At 32.1% G+C, this 18,849-nt stretch overlaps 1 protein-coding gene across 5 annotated transcripts in view; it reads left to right on the top strand.

Annotated features, from left to right (window-relative positions):
• LOC105196682 (disheveled-associated activator of morphogenesis 1) overlaps positions 1 to 14,115 on the top strand; it is a 34,016-nt gene extending 19,901 nt beyond the window's left edge. For 4 of the 5 annotated variants that reach the window (XM_026139342.2, XM_026139341.2, XM_039448756.1 and 1 more), the window contains 11 exons: positions 3,721 to 3,828; positions 6,389 to 6,697; positions 6,912 to 7,136; positions 7,414 to 8,011; positions 8,076 to 8,350; positions 8,923 to 9,255; positions 9,447 to 9,922; positions 10,139 to 10,575; positions 10,848 to 10,975; positions 11,079 to 11,249; positions 11,319 to 14,115. In XM_026139342.2, coding sequence (XP_025995127.1) covers positions 3,787 to 3,828; positions 6,389 to 6,697; positions 6,912 to 7,136; positions 7,414 to 8,011; positions 8,076 to 8,350; positions 8,923 to 9,255; positions 9,447 to 9,922; positions 10,139 to 10,575; positions 10,848 to 10,975; positions 11,079 to 11,249; positions 11,319 to 11,591 — 3,267 coding nt within the window. In that variant the 5' untranslated portion in view covers positions 3,721 to 3,786 and the 3' untranslated portion in view covers positions 11,592 to 14,115. Of the gene's footprint in view, positions 1 to 2,319; positions 3,205 to 3,720; positions 3,829 to 6,388; positions 6,698 to 6,911; positions 7,137 to 7,413; positions 8,012 to 8,075; positions 8,351 to 8,922; positions 9,256 to 9,446; positions 9,923 to 10,138; positions 10,576 to 10,847; positions 10,976 to 11,078; positions 11,250 to 11,318 lie in introns of those variants that run through there. The other variant, XM_039448754.1, reaches the window with a different exon arrangement.
• The last annotated feature ends 4,734 nt before the right edge of the window (positions 14,116 to 18,849 follow it).

Raw genomic sequence — 18,849 nt, 5'->3', positions numbered from 1 at the left:
TATGTACATTCGGCGAAAAAACGATTGAATCCAAGTCCAAGTGATGAACGAAAATCTACCTATTTTACAACATGTTCCATATCATGTTTATGTTCTATACTTGTAATATGTTCAGCCACCTGTTCGCATGGCTGAATTAGCGTAAATACAAGTATTGCACATTAATACCCATCATTTTATGTCGCTAGATTCAACAGCAATGTCATTATTATGATCAAAAAATTTGTACGCTTTCTGAACTTGTTACTCATTTCACGGACAGTACATCGAATAATTCATGCTGTTTTAGATATTTTCGAAAGTACGATATTACATGAATAGAACATAATTGCTAATAATTATTCTATTCCATTTATAATTCTTTTTTTCCATAATTAAATTACACTCACACACTTCTGAAAAAATCAATATTTATTATTTCACTTTTATTCATTTTTAAACGTATCAAAACTACAGTATAATGTAGAGTATTTTTTATTTAATTTCAATGTAGATAAAATTTAAATATCGTATTTAACATATATTAATGAAAAAATAGATATTTACCACAATTATTGAAAATATTAAATAGTATAATGAAGAAAATTTTTTTATATTTTGTTATTTCTAATATTAATTAATTATATATTGTATTTATTTCTCGTATTTATTTTTTTTATTAACTATTTTTTCATTATATTTATAAATATAATTTCTTATTTACTATGTACATACAACTTAAAAGCAATGATTTTTACACACACACTAGACACAATCATATTACTTTTACGTTTCACGATACAGTTTATCATTTTCATAATATTACTTATAATAAAAAACTTGAATGAATAGAATGACAGCAGCTAATAAAAAAATTGTGCTCATGTCGTGAATGGAAAGTTCAATCCTAAACGAGAGCCAATATATCGATAGATCACTCATCCAATTGATGTCGATAAGAAGGGCGCACCAAAGTTTCACTCAAATATCTCTGGTGAGAGTACTCGTAAAGAAGAGAGAGACAGAGAGAGAGAGAGAGAGAGAGAGAGAGAGAGCACAGGAGATCAGACAAAGAAAAAGATTAAGTAGCAATATGGAAAAATAAGAGATGTGAAGTAATTCAGCTATTTTTCATTGTTTATTGTCAAAAGCATTTCGTGCGTGAATTTATTGATATGCAGATATCGTTGAATACAATCGCATATGTACTCATTACGCACAGTCCTTTACACACAATACGTACAGTATGTATTCTTAATATATGTATCTCAGTCACAAATAAAAAAACTCGCTTTTTTCTAAAATTTATATTTATATTCTGTATAATTTATCTAAATCTAATTATTTAAAAATATTAGCCTTATTTTTAGTACGTACTATATATGTATACTACAATAATATAATAATTAGTAATTTAACTTTTTATAAAAATAGTAATTATTAAAATGTATAAGACATTAAAATATGTTCCTAAATTAATTAAGATCAAATGTTAGCTTTATACATGTATATATAATTGACATCCTGTTATATATAGCATGCTATAAAATAATTATAAATAAATCATTGTACATATGTAGTTAACGCATATAATTATTCCGCATATAATATTAATAATATATAATATAATACAGTCTGAATTTCATTATCAAAATAATCTATCTACAATATAGATTGTTTTTATGTCATATGACATCAATTCATGCGCGGAATAATCAGTATAGAACTATATGACAATGGTGACTGAATAAATTTATTATTTTTGAGTGTAAATATTATTTAATTGTATCTCTGTGATGTACACACACACACACACACACACACACAATCACACACACATTTATTTATTTATTTATTTACCATAAATTCCAAAAACTTTACATTACTTCTTATAATGAGATTTCTTAAGATGAATGTTGCTGTCACATCTATCGAGTAAAAGAGTAAAATATTCGTTGATTTACGCAAGGTATCTAAACATTAATAATAATTAGACGTTTAGGAAACTAGACAATTTTTTCGAAATTCTTTAAGATTGATTATATTTCGAGTTATATTTGCAGAAGATATTACAAATCGTGCAAAAAACTGTTTTTTATTGCAAAAATAAATACAATAAATACACAATAGATTGAAAAGTATTTGTGAGAAAGTATGTTTGTAGAAAAGTACCAGATAAAGATTTAAATAGATTATTGCTGTTATTTATAAAAAGATATGGTCACACAATAAATTATTTATTAAAATTTTCCAAAAATTGTAACCGAGTGTTGATAAAAAATCTATTTTAAACAATAACTTTTGTTATCGTTCTGATTTAAAATTACATAATGAATATTTAAGTACTCGATGATTACGAGACTGATAGATATATCTTTCGAGATGTCATTTGTACGATTTTCGTATATTTACAATTGTCTTAAATTAATAGCAGTTGCGAATGATGATAAGTGATGATCTACATAATATCTTTTCTTTCTCGTGAAGAAGTGATTTCAAGAGAGAGATTATAAACCGTAAAGCTTTGGAAAGTATATTTACAAACCTGTGAATTAATTGTCATGATGTAATCGCTTTCGGCGAATGTCATAACAAAATTGCATTGAAAGTAATAACCTTTTCGATTGCATGTGCCAAAATTAAAATATTTATTCAAAATAAAAAAAGAAATTATTTTAAAATTTGAGATATTACTTTCATTTACAGAATTTTTACCGTCTCTTTAGATTAATAAAAAATAAATGAATGAAATGAACAAATCGAATAATAGTATCAAGTATTTGAATTAGTTTCCAAAACAATTCTTTTCACTGTACAAAAGACTAGTGAAATCAGTTGATTCCACTGAAGACGTCACAATGATATGCATAGTCGCGCGATAACTCGCACACGATAATTGACGTTGCTCCGTTTTTCCTATGCGATAAGAATTTCAACGTACAAGATAAGAGAATTTCTTGGCTACCAAATTGGTTAGCAACTCGAATTCGCGAGTATTTACCTGCATACGAACAAAGCGGTTTCATCTTCAGAGTGTGTAAAAGTGAAAATTAATTGTAAAAACAATTACGATCGAAATCGTTGCCGGTGTGCTCTGAGCACTTTTTTCACTCGATAGCGTATAAAATAATAAGTGATTCAACTGATACTATCATGTCCAATAATGAAGATCAAGATATAATGCCTTGCACGGAGCCTAGAATTGAAAGGAGACGTGTTTTTCACGTAGGTGTCATCGAATCGTAAAAGAATTTTTATTATTAGATTATTAGCGTTTTCGCTAATTGTAAGTTAGCTTAGCATTGCTTACTATTGTATAATGCTATATAGTTTCCCGATTTTTTCGCTGCGTACTTGAGAAATAAAATTAGAAATAGAATTTTAATTTCAAATCACGAGAAACATTTGTTATAAAAATATAAAATAACATAATTTTCTTATTCTCACTGGATATTACATATTTTCAATAACTGCTTATAATAAAAATGTGTGTGTGTGTGTGTGTGTGTGTGTGTGTGTTATAAATGATTAAAATGTCTATTCTGATTACGTAACTACACATTAAACGAAAAATTTCGTTTTTTTTTTATTCAATCGTATGTATAAATCGTTGTTCAGTCGATAAAACTCATAACTTTAGCATCTCCCTTAATAGTATTTTCCAAATTATTAATAATATCTTGCATTAATAATTTGGAAAAGTTATGACAAGTGATATATAAAGTTTTTTATGATTTGCAGAGGATTCCAAACTGTCCTGTGAAAACTTCACAGCCTCTGAAGGAATTTGTCGGTCGGTGTCAAGCTATGCCATCACGTGTAAAGAAATCGTTTTGTGGCTGCCTTCAGGTAAGATTCTTAGTATAATTTATATACATACAATAGGCGGCAAAAAGGTTGCACTTTTTATTTAATGGATTTCAGAATGCAGTCTGCTCACTGAACGATTGGTTCTTACTTATGGATCTAATCATTTACATTTATCCATGAACAAGGCTAAATTCTGAAAAATTTGTTGTAAAAATAATTTTGTTATATTATCTAACAACGCTGTCATATTATTACACCGTTGCAAGAAATTCATATTTATAAATAATTATTTGCAATTCATAATTTTAATATCATTGGTAAGAATGTAGTTATTAATCAAACATATTTAAATTGTTTTTATTAATTTTTGTGTTTTTATAAGTGTTAATCTTTAAAATTTTTTAATACACTGATTTATGAACTATTATTAAAATTAAAAATTCCATGGTAGCCCATAGAGCTACTTACCATTACCTTTATTGTGTGTTATGCGTGAAACATTACGAAGTAAATTGTTACTAGAAAGTTCTTACATAAAACAAAGTAAAACGAACTCTTACGAAAAGAGATGCAAATGAAATGGGCGGTAACTTTCAGAAGAAACGAACCAAAGTGAGAAGACGGTTTAGAAGAGGCTCGGTCGTATTATTGTATTTCGCATTGTTCTGTATTAAACACGAGCAATTAAATGATGTGACTATAATTTTGTAGTCAATTAATGCATAATATCATTTTAATATATAATACTGACCTAACATAATTGCATTGTAGCATTTTTTTATTTATTATCTGAGTAAATCTGTGATATTTACTAAAAACGCGTTTATTAAAATATTATAATAATAAAACGTTTAATATTAGTTTGATTTAATATTGTAATAAAAAAAAGTTGATATGATATTAACTAAATCTTTGTAATTTCTTTAAATATTTCTATTCTCTCAAAGAGTGAATCAAATGTATATGTGGTATTATACGGCTTAAATTTATCGAAGCGTTTCATCCAACGAGCTAGATGTACATGTTAATTTGAAAGTCAACTGGAAAGTAGAAAGGATTCATTAACCGTACTCTTTTGATTCGTCTCCTGCGCGACTTACAATCATCGAAAAAGTAAAATCTACATACAAATGATTTAATACTACATATCTAACTAATCTGTATTTTAACGTTTTCTTAAAGTTCAATATTCACAACGTTAAACACATGAGTAATATTTTTTAACAGAATTGATACATATTTATTTACTCAATTCATTCGGTCCACGATTACTTTTGAAAATATACATCATTATTGTTTACAAAAAGAAATTTTTTATACTGCCTATTTACACTCTCGTTTAAAAAATTAAAACAAAAATTTAATTGTTCTGTAAAAAATTTCACGTACAAATTGCTTCAGGTTATTATGCATTGCACATTGTGCGAAATACTTCGTGATCAACATTGGATTACACATGTATATTGTACATACGCATGCGTGATCTTTTACTTTACCACACGATCGCACAAAGATGATGTTTACGAAGAAAAAAATCAACATCTAGTACGTGAATAGGTAATTTTTTAGTCACGTGTGAAAGTACCTTAGGAATTCAAAGCCTAAGCCGATCCCCTGACCTTTGCTGCCGTGGATGCTAGTTCTTGACTGGCTGGTAACAAGAAGAAGCGAGAATGAGTACACAATGAAAATAGAGATTGAGTGAGCACCGAAATCAGAATTAGAATACAATTCCAATACGAGACGATATATTTTAATTATATATGTTAATTCCATTATAAAATTGAAAGCTAATAAAGCTGACAGCTGATTTTAAATTCAATTCTTAAATTTTGTGGGTGTAGATTACTCTACAAATCCATATATAGTACATAACTCGTCAGGCCTAGTTACAACTAAAAAACACAATGTCTGTATTTTCAACCTTGTATATTTTTTATTGCATAATTATCATAGACTCTGCATAACGTATACTAATCATTGATTTTAAAAAAAAAAAATTTTTTTTTTAATAAACCTTTTTCTTGCTTCTTTTATTTAGTCACAATAGTTTAATGTATCAATGGAATAGTGTGTAAAAGACTAGAAATGGTATTAAACAAAAGCAAATTTTAGTGTAAAAAAACTGCAACAAACTGCAATAAGCTAATTGCATTAATTATAATGGCTGTTTCCTTAAAGCTGCATACATGCGTACACGCGCGCGTGCGTGCGTTGCGCGCGTCTATAACTATTAAATATATTGTAGTTTAATAAATAAGGTTGCAAAAATATGTTGAATAATTTTATATTATCTTTTTGTTAAAAGTTTAATTTTTTATTGCAAATTTATTATATACTTTTATACACCAATGTTATATCAATATTACAGTACACAAGCAATACAATTATTTATAAATACACATGTTCTACATATACATGTAATAAAAAGCAAGAAAATTCAAACAAATAATTTATTCCATAATAAGATTAAAGCAAAATAATCTACAACTATTTTATGTATCTTTTACACGTTTATCGATATAATAATATTATTCGCATAATCTATATCGTGCATTCGCAGGATGCTGAACTAAACTAATCTAATTGCTCTTTACAGGATGACGAACCACCAGAAATCACGTATTGCGTTGTGGAGCACACGGGTACACTCACGCTACAAGCAATGACACCGACTTTGCCAATGCCAGCTGAAGAGGAGCTGAATAAAATGTTTCTCGAGCTTGTCGACGAACTGGACCTGACCCAGACCAATCGGCAAGCAGTTTTAGCACTTCCAGCCAATAAAAAGTGGCAGATATATTGCTCCAGAAAAGGTAATGGCACTTTGGATAATGGAGGCTTACGTACCACTGATCTTAGCGGCGATCCCGAGGACTATATCAATCGATTGAAGACGATAGCGAATGTGAGTGAAAAAAAATATTTAATAGAATGATCTATGATTGTTAATGATTGATAAAACTATTCGCTACGTATAAATTTGCCACGTATAGATAAGAAGATTGCTTGAGGTTGATAATTTTGCTGGAATGTTACAAAAATATTGTCGTACTATTTGCAATTTTATATTTTAATATACGTATGTATGTAACAAGTATATTTGGCACGGTTATGTACAGAATTCTTTCCCAGAGGAAGATGAGGAGATATCAAATCAAATGCGTCAAGCAGAAGCTCTAAAGACTGCCCTGAGGACGCAGCCGCATAGCTTCGTTCTCAGATTTATAGAATTAGATGGCTTAAATGCTTTACTACAAGTACTAGGAACTATGGATATTGAGGCAGCTAACAGTAACCTTCACACCAGCGTTATAGGATGTTTGAAGGCTTTAATGAATAATTCGGTAAGTTCTGTATAGCGAAGAAAGATTTGAAGATCTCTTTTTTTAATAGTGTTTCATCAATAGTACCTATAGTTTCATATCTAATTTTTCCATACACTCGGGATGAGAATGTTTGAATCACAGTTCACCGATATGTATCTCTATAACTTTGTTAAGAGAAGCCTTGCCACGTATTTCATCTATATATATATATATATATATATATATATATATATATATATATATATATATATATATATATATTCTTCATTATCTTAATTAATATCTCTCTTTCTAGAATGGTAGAGCGCACGTGTTGGCGCATCCAACAGCAATCAATACGATATCACAGTCGCTCGCGTTTGAGAATATTAAGACAAAAATCTCTGTACTAGAGATTCTCGGTGCAGTTTGTCTAGTACCAGGCGGTCACCGCAAAGTTCTAGAAGCCATGTTGCACTTCCAACAGTATCATTCCGAGAGAACGCGCTTCCAGTGTATAATCAATGATCTTGACAAAAACTTTGGTATCTATAAAGACAATCTGTCCCTAAAAACAGCGATCATGTCATTTATCAATGCCGTCCTAAACTACGGGCCTGGCCAGGTGACACTAGAGTTTAGGCTGCACCTGAGATACGAGTTACTGATGCTCGGCATCCAACCTATTATCGAGAAATTGAGAAAATACGAGAATGAGACACTCGATAGGCATCTCGATTTTTTTGAGATGGTACGAAACGAAGACGAAAAGGAGCTCGCGAGGAAGTTCGAAAAAGAGCATGTAGATACAAAAAGTGCTAGCGCCATGTTCGATCTTTTAAGACGAAAACTCAGCCATACTGCTGCTTATCCTCATCTTCTTAGCTTACTTGAACACTGCCTTTTATTGCCACGTAAGTTTTTGAATTGATAGATCTTACGTCAAAGACATAACTTAATGCTGATTTTTTTTTTCAGTGGATTATGGTTCGCATCCTCAACATTGGTTATTGTTCGATCGAATCGTTCAGCAGATCGTTTTACAATCCGAAAGTAACGAAACGGGATTAGTAAGAAACCCCGATGTAGCACCAATTGAAATAAACGTGAAAGAGATCGTTCATCTTCTCGCAAAGGAAGAGGAACTTGTGGCAGCGAGAAAGAAAGCCGAAGAGATGGAACGCGAAAATTTGGACATGTCCACGAGACTAGCTAAGAAGGAGCAAGAACTAGATTCGAGAACTCAAGAAAAAGTATTAGCCAAATCAATGTTTTGTTTTTATCAATCGCAACAAATTTCTTTTAGTAAAAAAAGTTTACTCGTAAAAGATATATTCACATACGATATTACATCTATATACAAAGAGAATTTTATTTCCCAAATTTATTTTATTTGCGAAAGCTATTTTATATATATATATATATATATATATATATATATATATATATATATATATATACATGTGTATATGCGTTCGGAAAACGTTTAAAATATTCAGATTGATGGCAATGTTCCTTAATAATAATATAAATATGAGAACAACACATTTATTATTCCGATTTGAAGGTATTTTTTTAATATATTAAACATATTTCAAACATAAGGCTAACGATATAAAAGTGAGTAATATAAAAAAACCTGAGTAATAAAAGAAATTTCTTTTTTTCTTTCATCAATTCATTTAATGTAAAATCTCATTATTCTTATATGTTAGCACTACGACACAAATTGTGTGAATTATCAATTACTGCATTTAATATTGTTCGTTTCTTCAAATTTATACTACAAATATAATCATAATTTGTAATTGGCTTTGCGATGTAGGAAGATATGGAAGCGAATTTAGCAAGGATCAAAGAGCGTCTTGAAAAGGAGACGTCGATGCACATAGAGACGAAACAAAAAATTTCTGAATTACAAGATAACCTTGAGACGTTGTCGCGACAAATTAACAATGAGAAATCTGAACGGAAACGTCTAGAACAACTAGTAGCTTCAGGAAGTTTGCCAGATGACGCAAAAGCCACTTTAAAAATTGTGGAAGATGAAGTACTCGAAACGGTTGAGACCAAACCCACCCCACCACCACCGCCACCACCTCCATTAGCACCTCCGCCACCTCCTTGTTTAATGCCAGCTGCTCCTCCGCCTATGAAGGTTATTACTATATATTTAAAATCAAATATCAAACGTGTGTGTGTATTATTAAAACAATAATTTAATAGTAATTATTATAGTTTAAAGTGCAGTAACATTTCCCAAGATTAATTAGCCAAGTAAAATTAGCTAAAAAAATTTACCAATTGATAATTTAATTTGCATAATTCGAATCGAATATTATATTGTAGATGGAGATAATAAAGAACGTTCCACAGCCGAGTAATCCTTTGAAATCGTTCAACTGGTCCAAAATACCTGAGCAGAAGTTGCAGGGTACGATATGGTCAGAGTTGGACGACACAAAGCTCTACAATGTAATGGATCTCGAATCAATTGACAAAATCTTTTGCGCTTATCAAAAGAATGGCGTTTCTACGGAAGGCTCGATAGAAGATTTAAGGACATTAGGAAAGAATAAAAAAACAATGTCGGTAATCGATTCGAGAAGAGCGCAAAATTGCACCATACTATTGTCGAAATTAAAGATGTCCGATAATGAGATTACCAGAACGATATTGTCGATGGATCAGCAGAATATTTTGCACATCGATATGGTGGAACAATTATTAAAGTACATACCATCTTCGGAAGAAGCTGCCTCGTTAGATATCCATCAAAAGGAATTGCAAAACAGAGCTGACTGTTTCTTGTATCAGATATCCAAGTACGTAATATTTTTCACGTTTTATTAGTGTCACATTACACATTATTCATTATTTTTCTAGTCTAGAAAAATCTTTCTCCAAGAAAAGCAATCAATTATCGCGATGAATTATCTTTCGAGTGACTTAAAAATTGCAATCTTTCTTTATACAAAGCAGATCAACGAAACATTGATGCCGACAAATGAAATGTAATGAAATTCTACTTGTGTCTTCAGGGTGCCACATTATGAACAGAGATTGCGTTCTCTTCATTACAAAAAGAAATTTGCAGCTAGCATTGCGGAACTGACGCCGAGAATGCGGGCAGTTTTAGAAGCGAGCCGACAAGTAACTAGATCAAGGAGACTCAGAAAACTTTTGGAATTAGTTTTAGCATTGGGAAATTACGTGAATCGCGGAAACGCGCGAGGTAACGCGTGCGGCTTCCGATTAGCCTCTTTGAATCGTCTAGTCGACACCAAGTCTTCTTGCTCCAAGGGTACAACTTTACTGCATTATCTTGTGCAAATTCTCGAAGCCAGATTCAGGGAGGTTCTAGAAATCGAAGAGGATATGCCACATGTTAGAACAGCTGCCAAAGTTAGTATGGCCGATTTGCAAAGAGAAGTGGCCAACTTGAAAAATGGATTGCAGGATGTTCAAAGAGAAATAGGTAATAACGAACTACGTGATGATGGTTGAGCCGCTGAATTTTTAACTGATTGCGATTTTTACATAAAAAGCGGAATTCAACGCAACAAGATAACTTTAAATCTAATGATTTTCAAATGATTAATTACAATTTCATAAGACAAATTTCTTCTTTCCTATACTTTTCCCGTGAGAATTACAGTCGTCTCAAAAAATTAAGATGCGCGAATAAAAAAGAAAGAGGCAAATTATTATTGTATCGTCTGTGCTACTCCCGTTTTATTCGTTTTCTAGAATTTCATCGAGGTCAATCTCAGGTGCTTCAGGGTGATATGTTTTTACCGGCGATGAGGGACTTCCAGGCACAAGCCACATGTAGATTAGCAGAAGCGGAGGACTTGTTCCAAGACATGAAAACTAGAGTAAGAATACAAGAACAAATAACATATTAATGCTAATTATTCAATTGTGACATATATTTGACTAAGATTTTTCCAAAAAAAAAAAAAAAAAAAAAAAAACCAGTTTGATCGAGCAGTGAGACTATTCGGCGAAGATTCGGCTGGCGTTCAACCAGATGAATTCTTTGGCATTTTTGAAAATTTTTTACAAGCCCTAGCTGAAGCGAGACAAGATGTAGAAAATATGAGAAAGAAAGTCGAAGAAGAGGAACGTAGAGCGAAACAAGAACAAGAAGTAAGCGATATTATTATCATATATGTAATATAGTAAATACGTAAAACATAAATAAATCATTTCTTACAGCTCCGAAAAAGAACGATAGAAAGGAAGAACTCGCGAGAGGGTATATTAAACAGCATATCGTTAAATAAGAAGAATGAAACAAACAGTAACGGTCAGCAGAATGATAACAAAGGCGAATTCGACGACTTGATATCTGCTCTTCGAACTGGTGATGTGTTCGGCGAGGATATCGCTAAATTCAAAACAAGGTCGAAACGACGACCCGTTACCCCGAGCGGTCAAGAGTCACGTAGGCATAGCACTCACAAAGAAGATTCCCGAGAACGTCATTAGAACCCCGATGGATCTGCCAAGCTTGAATGGTAGATCCATTCGTTTATCGATATAAGTTTTTTACGTACAAAAAAATTTATTTATTAAAAATTAATCGTCTTTAAATGCATATTATAGATCAAATCTAATAACAAATACAGATAACATTCCATAAAATTATTTATAAACGTTTTGTATTGATGATTCAACATTACACACGAAAATCATATTAATTTTTAATAGTACATCTTCATACATATTAACAAATGAGATATGAAATGTTCTTTTGAATTCAATTCGAAAAAGTAGATAGAAATTTATTGTCTTTAAGCAGTTTCAAACTTTTTACAAAATTTCACATATTTATACTTATATCAAATATAAATGCGAAACTTTGCGTATAAAAATTTTTTATGACAAATTGAGCTTTGTTGTGACACACTTTCTCACAAAAATTTAAGTTTAAATACTATTTATGTTACGTCATTCTTTATAAAAATTTTTTTAACTATATTATCTACAGAAATTTTACAGTAAACCAAAAGAAATTTTAGATTATTTATATATAGTTTCAACGAAATTTCGTACAAAAAGCTGATCGCTTTGAAAAAGTTAATTAACTGTAGAATTAATATTAACATTTCTGAAATAAGTTTTTACCGTGATACGATTGCTTGAATACAATTCTCTGAATGATAAATTTTATTAATATGGTATACTAAGTATTAATATCATTAACGTTACAGGTGCTACATTTTGCAACGTATAATTTAATACATTCATAATTTAATGCTTGCATAATTTAGTACAGATAACTAGATATAATTTTAAATTTAAAAAGTTAACCTTTTTTTCAAGAAAAAGAAAAATGTAGCAAGTCATTTTTCATAAAATTTATTATATATTTCAATTATGTGTCAATCTTTTTCAATGAAGAATATCTACAAAATTGCAATAAATTAAACACAGCGTAACGTATGAAACAATTGTCAAACAATTGTTACAATTTTTATCATAAAATATGAAATAATGAGTTTTAAACTGTAAAATAATTAACTTTCCTTTCTAAAAGGTATGTTAAACTTCCAACATTTTTAAATTTAATATATCACTATCCAAATTGATATACATATGCTCTGTCCTACGAATTAGACGAAAATTCATCATCCATTTCGTACAGAGAGAGAGAGAGAGAGAGAGAGAGAGAGAGAGAAAGAGAAAGAGAGAGAAAGAGAGAGACCTTCGCTCAGAATACTTAAAAACCCTTTCCTCGCCCCCCTTTTTCACGGTTATACTGTTCATGCAGCTTAATACTAACCGGTGACATCAGAGCATGCAACGCTCTTCCCATTTTACCTGCTACATTGTTTATACATGACATTGTTTCGAATAGACAAAATGTAAAAATGTGTAGTCACCAACAGAAAGATTGCAACACTTTTTTTCGATTGGTTTGGCCATACAGTGTGCTCATCGAGCAATTGCTTCTTACTTACGAATCTAACTATTTACGTTCAATCGCTCTACTTGCTTTAATACGAACCATGGCAGTTCCGAAACCCATCGAAAAAAAAGGTTGCGCAACCCCTTCTACTGGCAACTATACATTTCGATTCACAAACAGAGCAATTTTAGATAAATGCAAAGTTAAATTTATTATTTAATATTATTTTTATTCAAATAAATATACTCTTGAACATATAACTTGAGCAACCATTCATGCGCACAAAGCGTTCTTAATTAATATAAAACTTTATTACTTTATCTACTTCATCAATTAAAATTGAGTACAATTAAGCACATTAACTGAGCGAGACAAGGCATTCATAAAATTCCATATCAAACTCTGTTATGTCAAAATCAAAGTAATGTAACGTAAATCATCTATACAATATAAATATATTTAAAAATATATTTATTATTCAAACATTAATGACAATTCTGAATACATCTCTTTAATTATGTCTCATCAAATAACTTTGCCTTGAGCAAATGTGATAAGAATTTTATCAACATCATATGGTATCTAATAAAATATAGATATAAATGATATTGAGAATAATTTTTCAACCAATTTTCAAAAAGAATGATTTTTCAATCAATAAAATAATAAACACTTAAAAGGCCTAGACAAGCAGTAACTGCTAGGTAACTGCATCCAATAATCCAAAAGTCTGATTTTCTAATTTAATGAAACCATACGAGTCGAATACAATTTAGACAATTAGAAAACTGTATTACGCTAGCTTTGTGCCGTTAAGGCTAGAGTTTCCAATTGTAGTTGTAGAAATAATATAAAAATACTATTATAGAGAGGAATTTGCTGTATAGTAGTTGATGTTTTGTAAACTTTTGTACTTTTGTAAATACTAAATATTGTATTAAATATTGATGTTTTTGTTCCTCCTGGAACATAGCTACGTTGGAGCAATCAATGTTCAATTAATATATTGCATCACACAATATTGATATCACACGTATACATGTATATTAATATATAAAAAAATATCAAATAAATGTAAAATCTTCATGATTTTGAGCAATATTGTTTGTTCTACGTTTCTTAAAACAAATGATACACAAAATCCTAATATTACTAAGAATTATTTTTAAAATCTTCGTTTTACTTCTTATCATACTAGATAAACATTGATGGAAACATCCTTATATGCAGGGAATATTGAAGAATTAATTAAAAAATTTAATCTAAAATACATGCGATGCACTTTAAAGCAATGCCTCGACAAATCATCTCCAGAATGCGTTTACTCGCGTAAAGTTTCCCGCACAATATCGCAACGTTTCAGGTATGCGGAAGGCCTCATCGATGAAATAATCTGGTTTGATACTATACAATAGTACAGGAAAAGTAATATGGTTCTCGTGAAAAAATATAATCAACATGGAACACAGGAATCTTGCGTGACCGAGATAGGAAGCTCACAATTTTGTAAACAAAAGAAATATTCGCGGAACTCATTAAACTTGAATAAAATACACGAAGAAACAAAATGCCACGTCAAACGCATCCTTGCACTTTCACTCTTAACCAAACCCAACCAACTTTACCACGTTTCCAAAACCTCTTACCGTCTTACCGAATCGCGCGAGAGTTTATCGCTGTTGCAATCATACATGTAACAAATAACGATTAATTTCGCGATAAGATATGTCGCAAAATGTATCAGAATTTAATATAAATTCTGAAAAGAGCTGGTACACCGTGATCCACGCGACGTGTGCCAATGTGCGTGCTCGTGTTTAAAACTGTAAGCGAGTTTTTTAATTCATCGATTGATCAATTGCATTATGCGCAAATGTAACTTTTACAGAACAAAGTTGCATTTGCACATAAATAAATACAATTGATCAATCGATGAATTAAAAAAAGACTCGCCCTGTTACAACTCGTTCAGCAAAGAATTGCAATTAGGTTATGTTGCGATAGGACTTGAGGAAAAACCCACTAATATCCACGTTGTACGAGACACAGTTGGCAGCAGTTGGCAGTGTCAGGCAGTGTTGGCATACCTGGCGAAGGGAGCGCTCGAACGCGCGCGTAGTCACTAAGTCAAATCGTTCATGTCGTAACTTGAATCGTAACCATTTTCGCGCGATTGATTGTTTCATCTTCGTACCGCACCGACGATAATTTATGCAAACTCAATCGAGGCAAGAGGCGACGAACAATGAATCTTGAGGGCAAATAAACAGTATAAATATGAATTGACTCACCGTTCACCGCTGGTCGTCGGTCCGTCCAGCTCCAACGCGGCGATGCGACGACGAGTTTCGTCCAGCTCCGTCTCGACTGAGGAGCAGCTCTCAAAATGAAGCTCTTAAGATCCCCTCCTTACAACGATTCGTCTCGAGTCACACTCGTATGGCAACGTAATACGCGGCCCTTCGTTATCGGCACTCTCGAAACACTCGATACGAAGCAACGGAGAAGATGCGAAGCACGGTTGAACGCGAGACGACTTTGCAACGATGCATCGTATCCAAGTAGACTGCGAGAGTGACGACGGCGGTCGATGTCGAGGTACGAAGGCCGACAGACACTTGACTTTTTCGGTTCACTACACGACACTCTCGAAACACACTCGCTCGCGTCAAAAACTCGTACGCGGGACGACAAGGATGCGAGTTGAAATGCGCCGCGACCCGCGACGCGCCACGACCTTCCCTTCCCCCCGTCTCGCCTAACCGCGGCGTATGTGTGTGTACCGACCGACCGACCGACCGACCGACTGCTAGAACTGCGCAGAAGAATGCGTAGCAGCGGCGGTAGCGGCGCCAGTCACGCCGCTACGCGGTACGCAGCAGTACGCAGTGCCAGCGGTCGGTCGGTTAGGGAGCACGGCGAAAGATCGCGTGGCGTGTGTTGTCGCATGTCGCAGCGCATTTCAATTCGTATCCTCGTCATCCCGTACGATGCGATCGAGTGTTCGATGCGAGCGAATGTTTCGAAAGTGTCGTGGATTGCCGAAAATGAAGTGTCCGACGTTCGTACCGACATCCGAATCGTGTCGAATCGGTAGAAAGTCGTGTCGCGTTCAATCGTGTTTCGCAGTTTCTCCATTGCCTCGTATCCCGATCGTTTCTCAGACAAGCGTGAGTACGAGTCGAGTGTCTTACCGTGGTGTCTCGAGAATGTCGCAAACGAAGACGAAGGATCGCGCGCTCGTGCCAAGTGTGAATCAAAACGCATCGTCGTAAAAAGAATTTTGGACGAACTCGAACGTTCGAGAGCTGCAGCCAAGACAGAGCTGGACGACGAAGCGACTGGGAGCGACTGGGATCGAGCGACCAGAGGCGAACGGTGAGTCAATTCATTTGTATCTACTCTACTGTTTTTCGCTTCCAAGTTTCGGTATACTCGCGCCTCATCCCGATATTGCGTTCGCATAAATTATCGTCGATGCAGTGCGATAAGAATCAATCAGTCGCGCAAAAGCGAGTAGATTTTAGAAACGATTTCAAGTTGATTTCGTGTAGTAATATGTACAACGATACGCGCGCTCGACGCTTCCTTCACCCAGGTATGCCAACAGTGGCCAACATCAGTCGCGGCTACGCCGGCAGTGGGTGACACTGGGACTGTGCTAGGCTAGGTAACGTGCTTTCCGAAATCTAACCTGTACGTTGGCATCGTAGTGTATGTTCACCTTTGAAATTAACTTTTTCTAACTTCTTTTCTAAGAGGGACTTATTCTTCAAATTTTGCAGGAAACTTCCACATATTACCCGAAACGTGTGTGTAAAGTTTTAAGAATGAGTCCCTCTTATATGGAAAGTTATGAGCAAATTAATTTTCAAGAGCGTCTACCTTTGAAATAATTTTTTATTACTTTTTTTCTAAGAGAGAATTATTCTTTAAACTTTGCAGATAACTACCTCATACTACCCAGAATGTGTGTGCAAAGTTTCAAGAATGAGTCCCTCTTAATAAGAAAATTGAAAAGTAAACTAATTTCAAAAAACGTCTACCTTTAAAATAAATTTTTCATAACTTTTTCTAAGAGGGAGTTATTATTTAAACTTTGCAGACAACTACCTCATACTATCTCAAAAGTGTGTGCACAGTCTTAAGAATGAGTCCATCTTAAAAAAGGAGTTATAAAAATTCAATTTTTAAGGATTTAAAATTTCAAAATTTATTTGCTTACATCCTTCCTTCGAAGAGGGACTCATTTTAAGAACTCTGCACAAACGTCCTGAATGATATGTGGAAGTCACATGCAAAAAGTTTGAAAACAAAGTCCCTCTTGGAAAAGAAGTTATGAAAAATGAATTTCAAAGGTAGTCTTTCTTCTTCAAATTAATTTGCATGACTTTCTTTCTAAGAGAGACTCATTCTTAAAACTTTGCACCTCCTGGGTATTATATAAAAGTTACATGCAAAGTTTGAAGAATGAGTTCCTCTTAGAAAAGAAATTATGACACACTCGTGGAAAATGTGGAAAATTATGATTAACGTTTATATAACTTGGTTTGCTTTGCCCAGTTGACAATTTGTAGCTGCTATATAATTTGGAAATGATACAATACTTTATACAATAAATCTTTTATTGTATAAAGTATTGTATTATTTCCAATTTATATTATAATTACTTGTATCCATTGCTTTCTTTTATGTAATATAAATGTGCAAATTCTGCATATTATTTACATAATAAATATGTAATGCTTCAATATATAGTATTTAAACATTGCAATTGTATAAACGTTATACAAGAAAGTAATTAATTATAATAAGATGTACCATTATCGTTACTTTTGGAAAAGGGCGAAATAATAATGTAATTACAACATTAATGCAACTTTCATGTTATATAAAATGTACTGAAACTAATAGCTATTGTATAGTGAACATGCAACTGTGTCAACTGAGTGAGTAGCATTAGATTGTTTATCTCAAAAATTATGAAAAAAGATATTAAATTTGTTTTAATGCCTCCGAGTGCAGTTAAAGTTCCTCCAAAAGCAGAACTTTCCATAACATTCTTTGGCTGATTATCTGTACCGAAATCATACATTCCGTTAGTGTAAATAACAGAATTAAAAAATTTGAAGGTAATGTTATAATTCAATGTCTCATAGTGTATTGAAATGGATGGGTGAACATAAACTGCAAATATTTAACTATAATATTATTCTTTGCTACATATAAATTACTTATAAAGTTATTATTTTTCTTTTTTTTACAGTTTATTTATTCTTGTTCATCGATGATTTGTATTTATGTTATATATTTATATGGAAAAAAATGATTTGTGATGAAGAGAGAGAGAGAGAGAGAGAGAGAGAGAGAGAAGGAGATATGAGACTAATAAATATTTATCTCTTCCTGAACAGAAAATTATTTATATTCTTTCTAATTTTATTTGTTACATATCAATTATAATTAACTTTTTTTAGTAGTTTTCTTTGCCTCTCTTATTTACAAGTATTCACACTAAGAGAAAAATTGTTTAGAATAAAAAAGATACATTTTCTTAAAATTATATACTTTGATGCAAACATTTATTTATTCTGTTTAAGTAAAAATATTTACTTTGAAGTAAATATAGACATATTACATTAGGCATATAATTTTTACATTTTTTACATTTAAATGATTTCACAAATAAGCTAATAATATTATTAAACTTAATTAAATTGTTTTCTTAATTTAAAAGAACAGATTATCTTGAATATAAAAATAATCTAATAGTAAATATTTTCTGCAGATCTGCAAGACAAAATTACTTGATTAAGAATCATTTCTTTATTTTAT

The sequence above is a fragment of the Solenopsis invicta genome, chromosome 4, assembly GCF_016802725.1.
Source record: "Solenopsis invicta isolate M01_SB chromosome 4, UNIL_Sinv_3.0, whole genome shotgun sequence".
In the NCBI taxonomy this organism is placed as follows: Eukaryota; Metazoa; Arthropoda; class Insecta; order Hymenoptera; family Formicidae; genus Solenopsis; species Solenopsis invicta.
This window is presented reverse-complemented; position numbering and strand designations above follow the sequence as displayed.